Source organism: Zosterops lateralis, assembly GCF_965231275.1.
Source record: "Zosterops lateralis genome assembly, chromosome: 3".
Classification (NCBI taxonomy): domain Eukaryota; kingdom Metazoa; phylum Chordata; class Aves; order Passeriformes; family Zosteropidae; genus Zosterops; species Zosterops lateralis.
The window spans coordinates 101,490,011-101,507,421 of record NC_139764.1 but is presented as its reverse complement, the minus strand read 5'-3'; the positions used below and the strand labels follow the sequence as shown (position 1 = coordinate 101,507,421).

At 34.6% G+C, this 17,411-nt stretch overlaps 1 protein-coding gene across 2 annotated transcripts in view; it reads left to right on the top strand.

The window, feature by feature from the left end:
* Positions 1-17,411, top strand: part of NBAS (NBAS subunit of NRZ tethering complex) — a gene marked incomplete at its 5' end in the record, with an annotated part of 161,341 nt that overhangs the window by 58,277 nt on the left and 85,653 nt on the right. For both annotated transcript variants that reach the window (XM_083856295.1, XM_083856296.1), the window contains 6 exons: positions 445-558; positions 7,632-7,745; positions 8,598-8,755; positions 10,139-10,237; positions 16,532-16,699; positions 17,285-17,398. In XM_083856295.1, coding sequence (XP_083712421.1) covers positions 445-558; positions 7,632-7,745; positions 8,598-8,755; positions 10,139-10,237; positions 16,532-16,699; positions 17,285-17,398 — 767 coding nt within the window. The remainder of the gene's footprint in view (positions 1-444; positions 559-7,631; positions 7,746-8,597; positions 8,756-10,138; positions 10,238-16,531; positions 16,700-17,284; positions 17,399-17,411) is intronic.

The following is a 17,411-nucleotide window of genomic DNA, read 5'->3' as shown; positions in this document are numbered from 1 at the left end:
TATCTTGTCCATGCTAAATAAATGACATCTTAGTTAAAACATTCTAAACAAAAGTTAATGCCTGTGTTAGCAGTCTTACAGGATGTTGCAAAAATTACATTTAAAAAATTGTATAAAAATATATCAGTTAATTGTACACATTTAAAAAGAATGAATGTGAAAACATGAAGCAAAAAATAGTTTTCATTCAGGTCAGTTTTCCTCTTTTTGTTCCCTTCACAGCCTGACTTGCTAATGATTGGAGCTGGATATCCTGTGGTGTTATTTTAACTTTCTGTTTATAGGTATAATTGAGGATCTGCATGCAAGCAGCTTTGAGCTGGTTTTCAGATTGTGTTTGCATCCTTATATTCCCCATCACTCCTCGTGTCCTGTGTTGTTTAAGCAGGAGCACAGCAGTCAAGTTCATTTGTGCAGTCTCTAAACCAGTTCTGCTTTCAACAGTGCGCTTATGTTCCGATCGACTCAGTCTCATCAAGGACTGTCTGGCTCAGATGTCAACAAACTATAAACAGTCTGCCAAGCTCCTGGGACTGGCAAACCTGCTAAGGGTTGCAGGTAAGCTGTGTTAATAAGACACTGAACTGCAGTGCAAGGAACATTTGTGTTATGCTTTAGGACATTGGAGTTGATCGTTAAAATATGCATTCAAAGATACCACTAAAAAGTCACCTGGAAGAGCAGTCACTGGGGAGAAATGAAGCATTTCACATGAGTGGAATATTTCATGTGTAAAACAGCTGAAATGGTCAGCTTCTATGTTCTGCTGCTACCTGAAATAAAAAAATGCCTTGTCCAATCTAGAGTTGGAATATAGGATGATTTCATATTGGAGGAGCTGTGGCTGAGATGATCTTGTTTTACAGTTAATTGGTAGGTAGTACTGAAATTATTGTGAATGTTATTACCTCTGTCAAATAAGATAGCCTGATTTAATAATAGTTGCATTTAAGATACAGAGGGAAAAGGAATCTGTAAAGCATGAATTTCAGCTCTTAGACTTCAGTCTATGCTGCATGTATCTCCTCTGGGCACTAAAATAATGCATTAAGTTGAGTATTCATTTGAGTAGCTGAATATCTTCCAAGACTGAATCCTGAGAATATTAGGAGGATTTTTAAATGCTTTTTTTTTTATATCCTGCCTAAAGTATCTGCTTTTTGATTTTTTGATTTTTGAAAAATACCTAATCAGTGCAGCTGTAAGCACACTAGTGCTATATTTTATGATCTAGAAATAGAATATGGAAATATGAAATATCTATATTTTATGCAGCATGGCATATAAAATCAATGCATTCCAGCTTTGTCACTAAAACATGCCTGGCCAATTTTTTTCTCCATCTCTATTTGTTAAATCATTTAAGATTTTTCTCTTACTTTTTTAGGAGGCTTAGTACTGGCAATTTTTTGCAGTGTATTACAAATAGGGAGGAAGATACTTGAGACAGTTGTGTGAGATTGAGAACAGAGGTATGGAAATCAGGCAGTTGACCTCCCAAGATACCTTAGTCCCAAGGAAAGGAGTCACAGGAAACATCCTTACCCTGATCAGCAGAGCACTGCTACGTGAAGGTGGAAGAGGGGACAGGATGGTACCATGTTGGGTAGCTGGATCCAGTATACATATTTAATATTTAATTCATCAAAATTTTTGAATGACAGTTGTAACTTCTTTTTATTTGCTTGTAAGGCTTTTTTGGGGAAAAAAGTTTCCCTTATTGGCTCATAAGACATGATTACTGTATGGCTCTTTCCTTCTCTCTGCTTTGTCCCACTCACATCAAGTTAAAATCTGTGAATTTTTCTCAATATTTTGGGTTCTTTGGGCAAATGGTGCAGATTTTTGTTTTGTCTTCTTTTTGAATCTGTGATTCTCTTTGTGTGAAAGAAGGAAAACCAAGATCTAGAGGGATTCTATAAAGCTTTGTCTAGTAGTGTTATTCTAGTGCCTTAGCTGTAGGATTTACAGTGCCCTGGAATGTACCTTTGAAAAGGGATCAGACTCATGGCTCCCCATCTCCAGAGACCAAAAGATGGCAGTTGCTGCATAGTATGTAGAGAACTTTAGGGAATTTGTATAAAGGTCATTGATACAGTAATGTCTGTGTGCTAGTGTTATTATAACAGATAGACTTACTGAGTCACCCCTGAGAAGAGAGATATAAGAGACACTAAAGACAGATGGTGAAATGGCCCCCCAATTCTTCTCTTCCATGTACTTACCAGGCTAGAGAAAACCAGAAGATGAATGTGTGAGGTGGTTAATTTTTAAACAGGTGAATGATTTAAAAACTACTACTTACTGTACTGGTGATATATTTATCTTGAGTGTTGGGCTCTCTGACTTTATTGGTTAACCTTGGGAGTAATGCTCCTATGGTAAGTAAGGAATTTTAGTAGTAAAATTATATTTCAAGTGTGAGTCTTGGTAAGGAATACACTAATTAGACCCTTTTCTCTTACTCTAAAAATACAAGTTATTTGGTTGCTTTCAAACTAATCATTTGGTTATAGAATAACATTTATTTATCTGAAAGGAAAATACAGCAAGACAACATTTTCATTAGTGACTTTCTGTGGTGGGGGATGTAATGGAGTGTTTTTTGAATTTTGTTTTACATAAGTACTTTTAAGCTTTTGTGATTAAAAACCATCTTGCTGTCATGGAAGGATAACTATAGTTGTATTGCTTATATTGGAAAGCTATTATCTGTAGAGAACGTTCATTTATGAGTAAGATACGGGTCTGGTGTGACAATGCCGTAGTTGTGAATTTTACCTAAACTTAATTGTTGTAGGAGATGGTCTATTGCAAACAGATTTATTTCATTTTAAGAAAATCAGTAGTTTTAGAATGTTCTTGTTTGCTTCTTTTTCTGAATTTGGAAGCTGTAAACAGCATACCATTGTTACTGCAAATTTTCTGTGCCTGACTCCAGCCCATTGATGAGTATCTAGAAGATTACCCAGTAGCATACAAAGGAAACATGATTGTCATAGTTTCAAATCATGTGTGTAAATACAATATTTTCCAAATTATTTAAGAAAGGCTGTAGAGTGTTACTCTTGGGTCCTCTGTGTACCTCTGAGTGATAGAATAGGTAACCTTACGCTGATTTTAAAGAGTCTTAGAATTTGAATAGCTAGGTTATTAATACCTTTGAAAACACATTTTAAGTGTAATGCTGGTACAGTCTTAATGAGTCTGTAATGAGGAGTGCTGTATAATTCGATGGTAGAGATTAAAAACGTAAATTGAAACAAGACATGTAGAAATGGTATTTATGTACCTGTCAACTTTTAATTTAAGTTACTAAGTTACAATTAATTATTAACATTTATATTACTAATACTGTTCTTAACAGGATAAAGAGTTATATTAAGACTTTCTAGCCCTATACCAAGTAACCCTAAGTGTGGTAACAGACACTAGTATAATTCCACAAATAAGTTTATAGACATAAGGTCAGATCATGTATACAGATTCTAAGATTTTTGAATTATTTTATTTTAAACTTAATATTAGAAAAGGAAAACCTTCCCTGCAGTTTTAATACAGATAGTCTTTGTTTGCAGGTGTAAAACTACTGGGGAAGGGTATTATGATTTCTAACAGCTTACAATGAAACCAAATGGTTTTACTGAGATGTTTTGAGATGGATGTGGATATTGAAAAAAGAGGATTCAACTTAATGGATTTAATGTAGAGTTAGATAAAATGCTGCTAGGAGAAAGATTTGATTTTTATCCTTAACTGGTTTTCACTGCTTACACAATTACCCTGATCTGTGAGCCACTTTTGCTGTGTATGAAATTCTGATTTTGTCCTCTGGAACATACTTACTAGCATTGATTGTGCATGTTTGAAGCTGTGGTTCCTTCTGTTCCAAATCCACTTTGTAGAGTGTTGTCTTGTGTTTCGTCTGCTCAATGGAGGAATTTGTTTCAGTATTTTCCCTTCATCCTTTCCCCTGCCACCCCACTCTGTATAATTACTGACTGGGAAAGTCTTGCTTGCTACATCTGTCCATGTCTATGTAAATTTTTTACGTCTGTGCCTATATAGAGCCTAAAGCATATGCTGTGTTTTATTGTATGTAATAGCCTATAAAATCCTAAAAACATACATATTTTAATTTAAATTTTAAAAGAATGCATTTATTGTGGATGCAAGGGTAGATTGCACAGAGTCATTATTAAGGAACTTTGTGAACTGTGCAGTCTGAATACAGTTTGCTTAGAGAGCATCACTGAAAGTGAATAATAGAATTTATATTCATACTTATCAAAGTTAAAATCTTGCTTACGTAATGATGTATCAGCTAGCTTCTTAATTGCTTTAAAGTATTTGATTAATTACAGTGAACTCTACTTAAGCCTCATGTCACTACCTCTGTAAAGTAAGCCCACAACTGTTATCTTAATTTCACAGATGGGTAAAGTGAGTGAGGGAGAATGTGCTCAGCATGACAGCCAGAAAATCTGCACCTGCTCAGGGGGCTGGAGCTGCTCTGTGTCTTGCAATCCTCACTTAATTCATGCTCTTTGCTAAAAACGGGTGTAAAGAATCCACTTTATGCAGCTACTTGAGTAGATGTCTGCAAAAACAAGTAGGAAAAAAAAGCTTCTGTATCAGAAATCATGAGCATCTTCTCTACTCTTATTTAATATCAAAAAGATCTACTGAGTGTTGGTCATTTCCGTTGTCAGGCTCTCTAGAAATGTTTCCATTATTCTCTTTTCTCACAATTTTCTATGGTAATTTATTTAATTGTAATATCCATAAGTGAATCTAGTAGCTTTAAACTTTGCTCAGATTCCTTAGTTAAAGCTTATTTTTTAAATCCATCTTTCTTAACACTGACTTTCTTGCATTTGGAATTAACCACGTAGATGGCTTTTGATCTCCTAGATCTCCTGAATCTAGGTGACATGGAATTTCTGAAGTGTATGTACAATTTTGATATCATTTTGTACAATTTTGATATCATTTGACTTCTAAGTTTTAGTGGCATGATTTCATTCAGGATAATGTTATTTTATCCATTCACAAATGGTATGTGTCTTACCCAAGGTATTTCAATAAGCTTTTTTCTTTATATAATCTAGATTGGTTACAAGCTTTTAAAAAGTATTTGACTATCCTTTAATTCTCAAGCAAAAAAAAAAATCTATTATTTCTGAGCGCTTATGTTTTTCCTTTTATTATTTTTATTAAAGCCTCAGAATCATTTAGGTTATCCTTTTCTATTTTCCAGTTTCTGAATTTGATTTGAGTCTGTATGTCAGGTGTTATCATTAAGGCTTGAAGCAGAATTACTATGTAATATAATCAGGTCACCATTTGAGGAATTTTGTCATTCCTGTCTTGGTTTTAAGTCATGGATAGTTGTCAAAATGTCAAGGGAGGCAATTTAGAATTCAAAACTTCCTTTTATAAGACTTTATTAAAATACCATCAAACAATATGTTACAAAGCTGAAGCAGTGAGTTTTTCCTGTCTCTGAATAGAAGACAATGACTAAACTGCAGCAGTGAGCATTATCAGTCCCTGCATGGTTAATGAAAGGTGTGTGAAAAAGGGCTTCACTCAGGGATTCCCTGAGTACACCTGGAGCCAGTGGTGGTTCTGTGCCATAGCACCGAATGCCAAGGTAATGGAAGTGTCAGTAGAAGGGACATGAGCTAGTATAGCCATGGACTGGAAGGAAAGTTACTCTTGTATTTTATACTTGTGCTTTTGTACAATATGCCAAGATGTATCCTGCTGCACCAAAAGTCCTTGGCTGAAACACTGGGGATGGGATGATACCATACAGCTGCTCAGGCACAGCTAAAGAAACATTCCTTGGTCCAAGTGTTCTTCCTTTCTTTCCTTCAATCCCACTGATTTTTTTAAGTGAGGATAAATAACAGTGATTATTTTGTCTGAAATCTGAGGGATAATAGTTTGATTGTTTCTCTTGACTTTTCTTTGTGTCTGCTACTTAGTCAGATCTCTCTGTAAGAAGTCAAGCTGTCAGGGTGAAGTGGGCTTCAGGAGGTGAGTGGCAAGTACGTGTCCCTCGCTTAGAGAAATGACAGTTCACATTTAGCTTGTGAGGATAGAAGCACCTCTTTGTCATCTGTAATTGCTTTTGCCCGAATGAGAGGTTCCCAAGTTCCAGAGGGCAAAATTTTGCATCAGGAGAGCCTTGAATGTGATTAATTTGCAACATTGAGTGCTGCCAGTATATTGAGGAGGCTGGGAGATAAAATGACGGGAAGCTAACCTGTTCTCCCAGATGAGTTAGTCGTGATGTGCAGGGATTAGGGGAGGTTTGATTGAGTTCAGTAATTAGGGTAACTTCACTTGCCTGAATGTCACTGTAGTGCAACTTCTACAGCTTTTCCTTTTGAGAAAGCTTTAAAAAGAAATTTGCTTTGTCTGTGGTGATGGATCTGCAAAGTGGAGCTAAAAATAACAGCTATGCAATTTAAGAACATGTACTCTTTAAATGGTTTTGGAAACTGGATGTGTTTAACCTTCTGAAATATTTGCATTTCACAAGTTGTAGTAATACAGTTTCATAAACCAGTGCCCTTTCAAATGACTGTAACAACACTGCATAAAATTGCTTTTAATAATAGAGAAGCATGAGCAAGAAGCTTGCATTCAGAAAATCCACTTGTTTTTATTCTAAAAATTCTTGCCTAAATTAATAGATTATTTTTCCTGTGTATATTTTGTCACCTTCTAATACCGTGCATGGACATAAATAGTTGAGCACAAGACTGGACAAAGTAGTGCCAGCAAATTGTTCACTCTAAATTGAAAAAAGCTTTTAAAAAATATAGATGACTAGTGACAAGTATAAATGTTATTTGTATTGACTGTAACTGGCTTTGAAAAGGAGATGAGCTGTCTCATTAGATTTTCATCTGTGAATGCTGATGTATTAAAATTGAGGTCAGGACGTTTTTCTACAAAGATTCTTGATGAAACTTCAGTCAGAAGGCTTCCATAGTATCTAAAGTGTAACTTTTGATTCATAACTAGTGGAAGAGGCATTGTCTGGAAGGTCTGGTAACTGAGACAGATGTGTAGTGTGAAAAAATTAGTTTCCCTTCTACTCACTTAATTTATGAGGTTAGGGATTTTTAAATGCTTACATTTTCTGCATCTTGTGCATTATTTGGAGCCATGAAGTGGCAGTATAAAAGGGGTGTTTGTATATTATAAGAAAACAAACATATAATTTTTTTCCTTCTATTACAGTATATAGACTTTATTTTTTTTAGTGTCAAAATTTTGATTTATATGTCCCTTAGCTTAAATATCAGTTTTCACCTATGCTTTGGCCATCAAATAAATACAATTTTCAAAACCTTCTTTTTTTTTAATCTTGATATAGCAAACTAATTGGTTTGGGGTTTTTTGCAAGCTATGGTGCCAATGTTTTTCTAAAATACTTACTCCTTTTATTATTTCCTTCAGGAAAAAAGCAGATAATTTTATTTCTGTTTCAGTTTAAAGAGGGGCTTTTCATGTTGCAGTATATAGTTAATTCTTGAGAAATAAAGTAGCAAGCTTAAGTTGACCATTAATTCCAATAACTAATAAAAAGTTTGATTTTTTTTTTCTTACAGGAGATGATCAGATGGAGAGAAAAGGTCAAGTTTTAATCCTTTTAGTGGAACAGGCTCTCAGTTTCCAGGACTACAAAGCAGCTAGTATGCATTGCCAGGAGCTCGTGGCCACAGGTGAAGTGAATAAATAGGGGGTGCATGAGGTGATGATGGTGGAAATCTGAGTTCTGACTTTTGTTTGACTGTGAGGTGTGGTACTTCAGATTGTTCCATTTCATTGAAACAGCAGTTACATCTTGTTAGTTGAAGTGGACTGACATTGAATAGAGACATAAAGTAAATACTGCATGGAATAAGTGTATACTGAACTATTGGATGTGTAACCTCGGGGAGCTGTTCTGTATGCCTCTGGGAACCACCATTTCTACTTCTTTCTACACTCTAGCCCTCTCATGTGACTGCAGGTAGCAAGAAAGTGCAAGTCTTTCAGATGTCTACCTTTTTATTTAAGATAGTTATATATTCGTGCTGTTTATATAATTTGTGTATGTGACAGTATGAGTGGAGGTGAATGAAATATGTGTGTCAAGATACTAAGAAAGATGGGATTTTTGTTTCTTTGGGTCTTTTTTTCTGCTTTGAGAATGAGGGGGAAAAATTCAAGATTTATTGAGATTTTTTTAATATATCGAGCGATATATTTTATATTTTGTTTTTTACAGTCACTCCACGTCATGCTCTGAAATAAATGATGATTTTCTTATTATAATATGTAAAAACATAGGATATAAGCTTACAGATGGCTCTTTTATTGTTATCTACAATATATTAAAAATTAGTCTTTTATGTATTTGGTCAGTCTAAAGTCAAGCTACATCTCTGTTTTATGGAGCCTTTATGGTTCCTTTTTCAGAGGATGTTAAGCCTTGACAGAAATAACACATTTCCCTCTATCTCATCTGGTAAGATTTGGGCAGCATCCTCCTTTCATTTGTGATAAGAAGTGTGTTTTGTGTTCCCTTGTAGGTTATTCTAAAAGCTGGGAAGTGTGCAGTCAGCTTGGGCAATCCGAAGGCTTCCAGGACCTGGGGATGCGGCAGGAGCTCATGGCCTTTGCCCTGACACACTGTCCCCCCAGTGCCATCGAGGCATTGCTGGCAGTCAGCAGCTCACTGCAGACCCAGGTACCTGTTTATGGAGCTTCTTTCATCAAAGTTCAGTGCCTACCAAAGTAAAGGGGACTTGGGCTCTTTTTCTAGTTTGTTCCCTTAAGTTCTACCCTCCAGTATATTTGTATTTGTTCTGCTCTGCTGTTCTACTGTCACTGTTGTATTTCAGCAGATAAGGTGTCTTTCTAAGCAGGTTTTTATGATGAGTTGGTTTCTCAAGAAGAAGACAAGTTAAGTCAAGCAGACTGTCTATCTTTTAATTTCTTTAAAATGTCTTTAAAGATTTTAAAATTTCTTTATCTTTTAATTTCTTTATTGATTACCTGATTTAAACATTTTATTTCCAAATGCAGTTGATGAAATTTTATAGTATTTTCCCGGTATTTATACTTTGTAATGCAAATTCATTAAATCCCCACATAAATGTCTATTAAGGGTTTATTCTATGATTTTTATGATCTTTACCCAATATGCAATCAAATTATTTCCTCACAGATTTCAATGATGTAGTGGTTTTAACAACTACAGTAGGTTTTGTGTTTGAGCAATCTTTATTAACTCTGCAATGACTGACTTGATAGAATCACATCTTAGGTTTTGAGCTGAGTGCAGTATATATGTGAGAACACATAATTGTGGCATTTAAATGCGACTTATGTCAAGGTGACATAGCAAAAGTTTTATTTGAAACTGAAGGGCAATAATTTAGGTTGTCAAAATGTTAAATTTCTCTTCACTGTAATTGGAGCTTGGCCTACATACTATGACTTGTTTGAGTTCATAATTGTCTTACTTGTCTAAGAATTCACAATTTTCTTAGATTTATAATTGTGTAATAGAAACATCTTAGAGGTCTTTGGATGGAGAATGTAAGAATGGGGGAGAAGGGAGTCATAGCTACAGCACATGTGCAGCCTGTTTAAGGCAGCTGCAAGTGTGTAGCCTTTTCCTTAAAAAATCCCCTGAACAGCAGTGTCTGCGGGAATACAGGGAACATGTGGAGGTGAAAGCTCTGTGCAGAACTTCTGCTCACAAAGTGTCCTGTGGAAAACTTCTCTTTGTGGAGTTGCCCAATGCCTTTGAATCTCAGTTCAGATCATGGATGTTTTCATGAGATTTCTTTACTCTACCTTGTACACCATGGTACATAAAATAAAACCCAAACATTAGATTGTGGGAAAAATACTGCACAAAATTCATGGAGAAGGGAAAGTAATTTTGTTTAGTGATTGGAACAGTGAGAGGATGCTGTGTTCTCTTCTTTGCATCTTCTCCTGTGCCCTTTTCTATCATGGAAGCCTTTATGGCACAGTTGCTTGGGTTTTCTATGAAGTCAGTCATAATTCTTTCATTGGTTTATTTGACTGGCAAAAGATAATATTTATTTCATGTTTATAGATTCTTTATCAGGCTGTGAATTACCAGTTTCTTCCTTCTGAAGGAGGTGAGAATTCAAGTATCTCTGGGTCTTCTTTGTTGATCAGTAAGGATACAGAGGTAAGTTTTAATGTGAATTTTAAAAGTAATAATGACTTTGTTCTGCATTACTGTGAAGAACCAAATTTGAGTTTTTAGCAACATCTGTCTGCTTACTAGATAAAATGAGCAACATTAGACATATGCTATTTTCTGTTGTTAGATTAAGTTCAAGGTTTTGGTTATGTATTTATACTTTCTTCTGATTTTTAGTTGCTTCTTCCTACATGGTCTTAGCAGCAATGAAAAAATTATAAACCCAGATGCAGGAAAACTGCAGCGAAGCTTACATTAAAATAAATATTTATATATATTTTTAAATCGGTCCGAGTTGCAAAACAAAATATTTTAAGCCTAAAATATATATTTAACCAAAAAATGTTTTGAATTAAACTTATTTTTCCCCCTAGCTCTGTGCGTCATAAAGTTATGACTTGTTATTTTATAATGTTGATATACTGCATGTGAATTTTTTTTTTTATGTGTAAGATCAGAAGGAACGTTGAGTGTTGCACAGGCAGGACAACAGGAAAAAATTCTTCTATTATTCTTTCTGGTTTTATGTCTACAATTTTATGTCTGTATGTGCACAATTGCAAGTTTTTTTTCTCTGTCATCTATCTTTAAAGAAGATGTAATTATTTACCTATTTATGAAAACAGGAATGTTTTTCGCATTCTTTGAAGTAGAAAATTCTATATTTCATTTATTCTTTTCTCTGGTTTTTGTTTAATCAAATATATGAGTGATAAATAAATCTAGGGGTGAGGAGAGGGAGTGAAAAACCTTAAAGAAATACAGGAAAGAAGAGATGAAGAGAGAGTGGCAAAAGAGGGAAGGAAAGAAAGAAGGAGAAGGTTCATGTTGCATAGGATGTTTTTCTGAGAAATTTTGAGTTCCAGCCTCCTTGGAGTATATATATCCATGTTTTGTGTATGGTTTTTATGTATGTACATGTCTATAGGTGTGTATAAATATATATATGTGCATGTATAGATATGTACATACATGGATATGTGGACATACATGTATGTATTTGCATATATATTAAAAAAATGGTAGGAAGGTAAAATAGCATTGTAAACAGTATTCAGAGGGAGAGGGTCAAACATTTTGTGTCTGCCAGAATCATCAATGTGAAGAACAGGTCTGTTTCACTGGCACAAATGCTTTTTATTTTCTGGAAAACAGTGGTTGCATCTCTCTGAGTGGGAGGTTATTAAGTAGATTTTAATAAAATTGATATGGGTGTGGATGCACGTGTTTACAATATTTTAATGTCTATAGAAAGTTGTTATGCATCACCTTTCCTGTGCCATAGTACTATATTGTGGCAGAACAATTAGACATGCATATAAATGATTCAGAAATTTATTCAAAGGTTTATCAGAGTTGAGTAAACTCACTAATTAACTTCCCTATCATTTCAGTTTGCATATTGGAAGCAATTTTCATTATGCTGGAGAATTGACATTCAAAAATTTCTCCAATAAAGCTTTCATTCCCTCCCACCCCCCTTAGTTGTGGTTGATTGTCTCTTCAGAATTGGAAGTAGGTAGACAATTGACCTGGCAAGTTTGTATATTGCTGCACTGAGGTGTATTTTCCTTTTGTTTAATCTGGCTCCTTGGCATGTCATGTTTCAGACTGTTACACTAGGAAATGAAGTTCTGTATATTTGCTAATTCTTTCATTTTGTTCTCTCCCACTTGACTTAATAGGGATTTATAGCTTTTTTAATTTCTTGGAATGACACTGGAGGAAACATAGCCAAAAATTTACTCACTGTATAACTTTTCCTTTGTTACAGACACCTGCAGTGTTTGAAAAGCAATATATTCAATAACTCATCTTCTCTGACTTCACTGAATCCCATAACTGCAATCCCTATAGTTACACTTCATCTGATTCTGTGTGCTTCACCTTAATTGTCTTGCACTGAATTTTAGTTTCTTTAAAAAAAACCAAACTGGAAGATTGTTCTCCCTTTTCATGTACTCCTTTCATTTTCACTTACATCCTGATTGACTTACGGAATCCTTATTTCAAGGAATTGACAAATGTTCTTTCTCAATGATACCTTTTCAAACTGGTGCTCTAAGTGTAAGTTTTCTTATCTTGATTTGATTAAGGTCTGGCATACATGTGTTTGGGCATCCCTTTTCTATTCCATTCAAAATACCTATGTATAAGTATATCAGTTTTGCTTTTTAAATCTTTAGTGACCTTTTTCTATCCCTCTTACTTTTGTCTAGCATTGAATTATTAGTCTCCACTACCATTTCTTTCTTTATGTCAAGCAACATGACCAGCTGGTCGTACTTTTTCATCAGCTTTTCCATGGTGAACTCTTCCCTAGAAAATTCTAATATAATTTCCTTTTTATTCAATTTTTCCTCCAAAGTTTTTTCCCCTAAAACTAGTAGAAATCTTGATAGGAGCTGGCTATATATATACATAGGCTGCTTAGAAATAGTTCATTTAATGTTGCTGTCATGTTGACTTTAGCATAACTTTTCTCCAAGTTTTGGTGGTCCTACTCTAAAAGAAATTAATGAATGCTGTGACAAAGGTGTACGTCGTTATCCTATAGGAAGTAATGCTTTTGGACAAACTTTGTGTAAGCTTATTGCTGTTGTTTGAACTCATAGAATCAGTTTGAGAAGTTATCCTTTGGAAACTATGATGATTCCAGTGTACCAGATTGTTTTTAAGCAAAATGTGAAGTTTCACCAATCCTCATCCTTTGTACTTCCTCATCCTTTTTACTTGTGTGTGCTGCAAATGCCTACACAACTAATTTTGTGCCTCTCAACCAAAATATCTTGATGAGAAGATTAAGCACTTGATTAATGAAAAGCCTTTCAGAATATTATGGTAAAATTATTAAATTCAAATAAAATGCTTAGTCATGAGATGCTGTTTTGTATAAGCACAAAACAATATTAATCAGTTGCCTTGTAAGTGAGCTCTGACTTTGTTAAATCTGCATAACACTTAAAATATGTTTACATCTTTGGTAAATCATTATTTTTTACATATCTGAATATGAAAGCGTAATTACTGTAAAGTGGCACATCAACCCAAGAGAAATTAAGTTCAAAGTTTTTCTGAAAATGAACTCTTTATAGAAAAGCAGATGTATTTTCTAGAGGAGAATATATTCAAATTATAAGAATGATTTTCTTAAAGGAAAGAAAATTTCTGATTAACAGAGCATTAGTGTATTTGCTTTTCCAGTTTTCCCAAGCACTATAGCTAGGAAAAGACAGGATCTCTTAGAACATTTGTTTCCATTAAATTGGTAGGTCACACATTTTTATCGTGGCTGGTTAGAAATTATTAGAGAATCAGTTATGCTCTTGTCCTTTAGCTGCTGCTCCAAAATATCTAGTCCTCTGTCAGATCTTGCAGGTGTGTTAAGCAGCTGTCGTAATTACTGCTGTATATCTCAGACATCATTAAAGCTTGTGTTTCAGCAGCTGAATCAAATGCATTGTGTCTGCTTAAGGCTGGATGACTTATTTCCAGTGATGTTACCACCCTAATAAGAGGCAAGACATTCAGTAACTCCTGAATATTAGTCTTGTCATCTTGAGCTGAATCTTTTCCATAGTCTCTCATTGAGGCTCTGGTTTATCATTGCAGGATGGGAGTTTTCACTTCAACTGGTTCATAGCTGTAACAGATATTGGAAAAAAAAATTAAAAATCTCCAATATAAACATGTAGATTCTACATGAACACTTACGTAAATAGACTGTTTTAAATTCCTTTTCCGTAATGGAAATACCAAAAAGGGAAAAGGAAGGCATTTAATTTCCTTCACAGTCTTGACATATAATGGTTCTTAACATGTAAATTGTATGCAGTGAATGGTTTTTGCATGTTTTAATCCTTGCACCTCGACTAATTGTCATTAAAGACCAAAACCAATCCTAAAACCCATGCTATTTTTCTAATTTATTACTGTCTCTTGTGTGGCTTGTCTCCAAAACAGTCAGCTTTGTTACTTGTTCTCCTATTAGACTGGAATTATATAAGTGTATGTAGGAGCAAAGGTATATGTATATAAACATATGCTCTCTATATATATTTATACATATAAATATTTTAGTTGTTGTTTTAGAGTAACTTAATAATTCAGAATTTGTTGGTTGTCTTTTTTATACCATTTAAATTTAAGCAGATTTTTAATCTGCTAATTTAGCTGCTATTTAATAACTTGTTGTTGCTGTTATTATTTTGATTTTAATCAGAAGTGCTTACTTTATCAAGGATGTCAGGAAGAACTAATAGAAGAAAATAATTTCCCCCAAACACCTCTCAGAACCCCCAAAATACAACTTTTCCCTAAAGATACAATTAAAGTTACTTTCTTGAGCTTTCCAACGTTATTTAAGAAATAACTTCTTTTGTGAGAGATTGATTTGGGATAGCAAAAAGTTGTAACCTGGAAGTGTTGCTGCTCCAGGTACAGAGTAAATTGGCTTCTCAGAATACACAATTTCTGTTTGTGCTGAAAAAACTGTAATTACTTGTCAAAGTTGAAATTCTTTTTAAACAAAAGTTAGTAGAGTTTATCTGATAGCAGTAGTGCCATAAGCATTCACACCCGGATACAAGTTGGCTCATTAGGTTTCACACTGCTGAAGGAGGTTGATTTGAAGAAAAGTGTTTTGCTCAAAAGCAGTTGACAACTTGGGTGGGATTTTTTTCTCTCATTCTGGTTTGGTTTATTTTTCCTCCATGAAAAATCAACTAGGTGTCTTGCAGCATCTACTTGAAAATGGTGGCAGACAGGAATTAGTATTCTCTATGTAACATTTAAAATAAATTACAAAAAGTTGTCTTACTAAATACTTTAAAGTGATTTATTAAAGAAACACATGAACAAGAAATTCTTCCCCCAAGCCACCAAACCTAGGAATTTCAGTTGGTTTTAATTTTTCAGAGTAGCAAAAATTCTGAAAAAATTCTTTCTTCATTTGGTGAAGCAAGAGCTGAAATTCCCAGTTTAGCCAGTTGGTTCATTAGTGGCACATTTGTGAAATGCACAATGTGATTTCCGAAAAGATTAATACAAATGCTGAAGGACTTAAGATGAACCTGCTACTTTAAAAGTCAGCTTGAGGCAGTAATTTACTGTATATTACAGTAAAAGCTACTAAAAATAAGGTTTTCTACATGAAGTTCTACCTTATTGAAGCTGATACGTTTTTTTCTCTGAGGTTACAGTGGGATGTATTTCTCTTCAGCATGACTTGGCATCCTTTGGCTTTCATGTTTGAAATGTTGTCATGAGTTAGTAAGTTGTAAACTAATACTTCCCATGCAGTTACACTGGTAGAATTTTTCTATTTCAATATACTTCAGTGTATGGGGAAATTAATAGTGGAGTCATTAGAGATAAACATATAGCTGTTGAAGTTTGCTATATGGGGGAAAGTATTTGTTTTTCGTGAAAACTGTGTTTACCTCAGTACTCTAATTATATTTTTGTGAGTAATGTGCACACATTGTAAAGTATGCAATTAACACAAACCTTTGAGCACTGGAATAGCACAGATCAGAGAACATATATGTTCTGGGTATTATTTAAATGCTTTACATGAGGAGGAGCTGGTATAGAGAGCCCCATTTGTGGAACATATTTCTACTTTTAAGAATGGAGTTTTGTTTGAGTTCATACTAAGAGAAGGTATATGTGCATGTATTGCTAAAGCAATTTTTGACTGAGAAAAGGTTGGGGTTCTTGTGGTCTCTTAGGCTGGCTGTTTTCAGTATTTTGTGTGCCAGCTGCAGAATTTCAAAGCTTGATGATACTTTATTACTTGGTCTAAAGATGTATATTTCCATCTCTATCATTTACTCCGTTGGGAATTCAATTTAATTAATGCTACCACTGTAAAAATACAAGGTTGTCTCTAGTATCAACTTTCTTGAATTATCAAAGATTAACTTTAGTATAGTCCATCCTCACATTTATAGAGAGGTAGTTATTTTAGTGGAAAGATTCAACATTTATGTAGAACATTGTAATTTTAAACTTTGGAATTAAAACCAGTGCTTTCTGTGGAAACAAGGGGTGATAACTGAGTAAGGGGCCAAATGTTTTGCTGATCACATCACTTACTTCACAGTGAAACTCCTAAATCGCTTTCAGTTTGTCTTTTGTTTATTTTTGGCAACTGCTGCCTGAATTAATGATCATTCAAGTGTGTTATTGATATAGTGTGCCTGAACTCTAATGCATTTCATTAACCTAATTATAGCAGGAGTCTAACCCTTGCATTGTGTGTTGGATATGTCACAGGATGAAACCAATGTCTCGCCTGACCAGTCTGCTGATTTGTTGTACTGGACGACATCCAAAACCATGAAGGTGTTGTCCAACACAACTCTGACTACCAAAGCCATGCTGCACGCTGTCAGTGATGGGCAGTGGTGGAAGAGATCATTAACTTACCTGCGACCATTGCATGTAAGGGATTGCTAATGTGTCTCCAGATGTTTACACATTTGTCATACATTAATATAAAAACTCAGATCCTTTGTAGGACCTGATAACTGAAGGCCTGAAATCAATAAAAGCACTACAGACTTCACTGTTTGCAAGGAAATCCCAATGAAGGAAGGGGACTAAAACTGTTTTCTAGTCTGTTTTCTCCTGTTTTCTTAGCATAGTGTAAGAAGGCCTAATTGAAATTTGGCAGAACTTTCTAACATTGGGGAACAAAGCACAGTAAAGCCCACTCTTTAAATACTGTCATCTTGTGTTCAAAGCTGTTCCTTTTCAGTTTCTCTTTTCTACTTCCTATATTTCAGTGAATTTTCTGTAATGTTTGTGATACTATTTTTTCTAATACTACTTTTAAACATAATTCTCTTTCCTTTTTAAAGAATACTGGACTTCATTCGGAACTGGTTTATGTAAGATGACTTCTTTCTTGCTCCCTACTGAATTCAATGATCTTTTAATTTACAGTTGTTTCCCTTCTGCACAGTGTTTACAGAATTTTTATGAGCTTTTTTTACAACTAGGCTCAACTATACTTATTTTTCCCAGGGCCAAGAATTTGGAGATGTGTTAAAAAGTGGGCCTGGAGAAAATGCTACTGTGGAAAAACAAGGCTGTCATCCGTTTTATGAGTCTCTAATTGATGATCCATATGTCGCAGAAGTAAGTGTCAGTT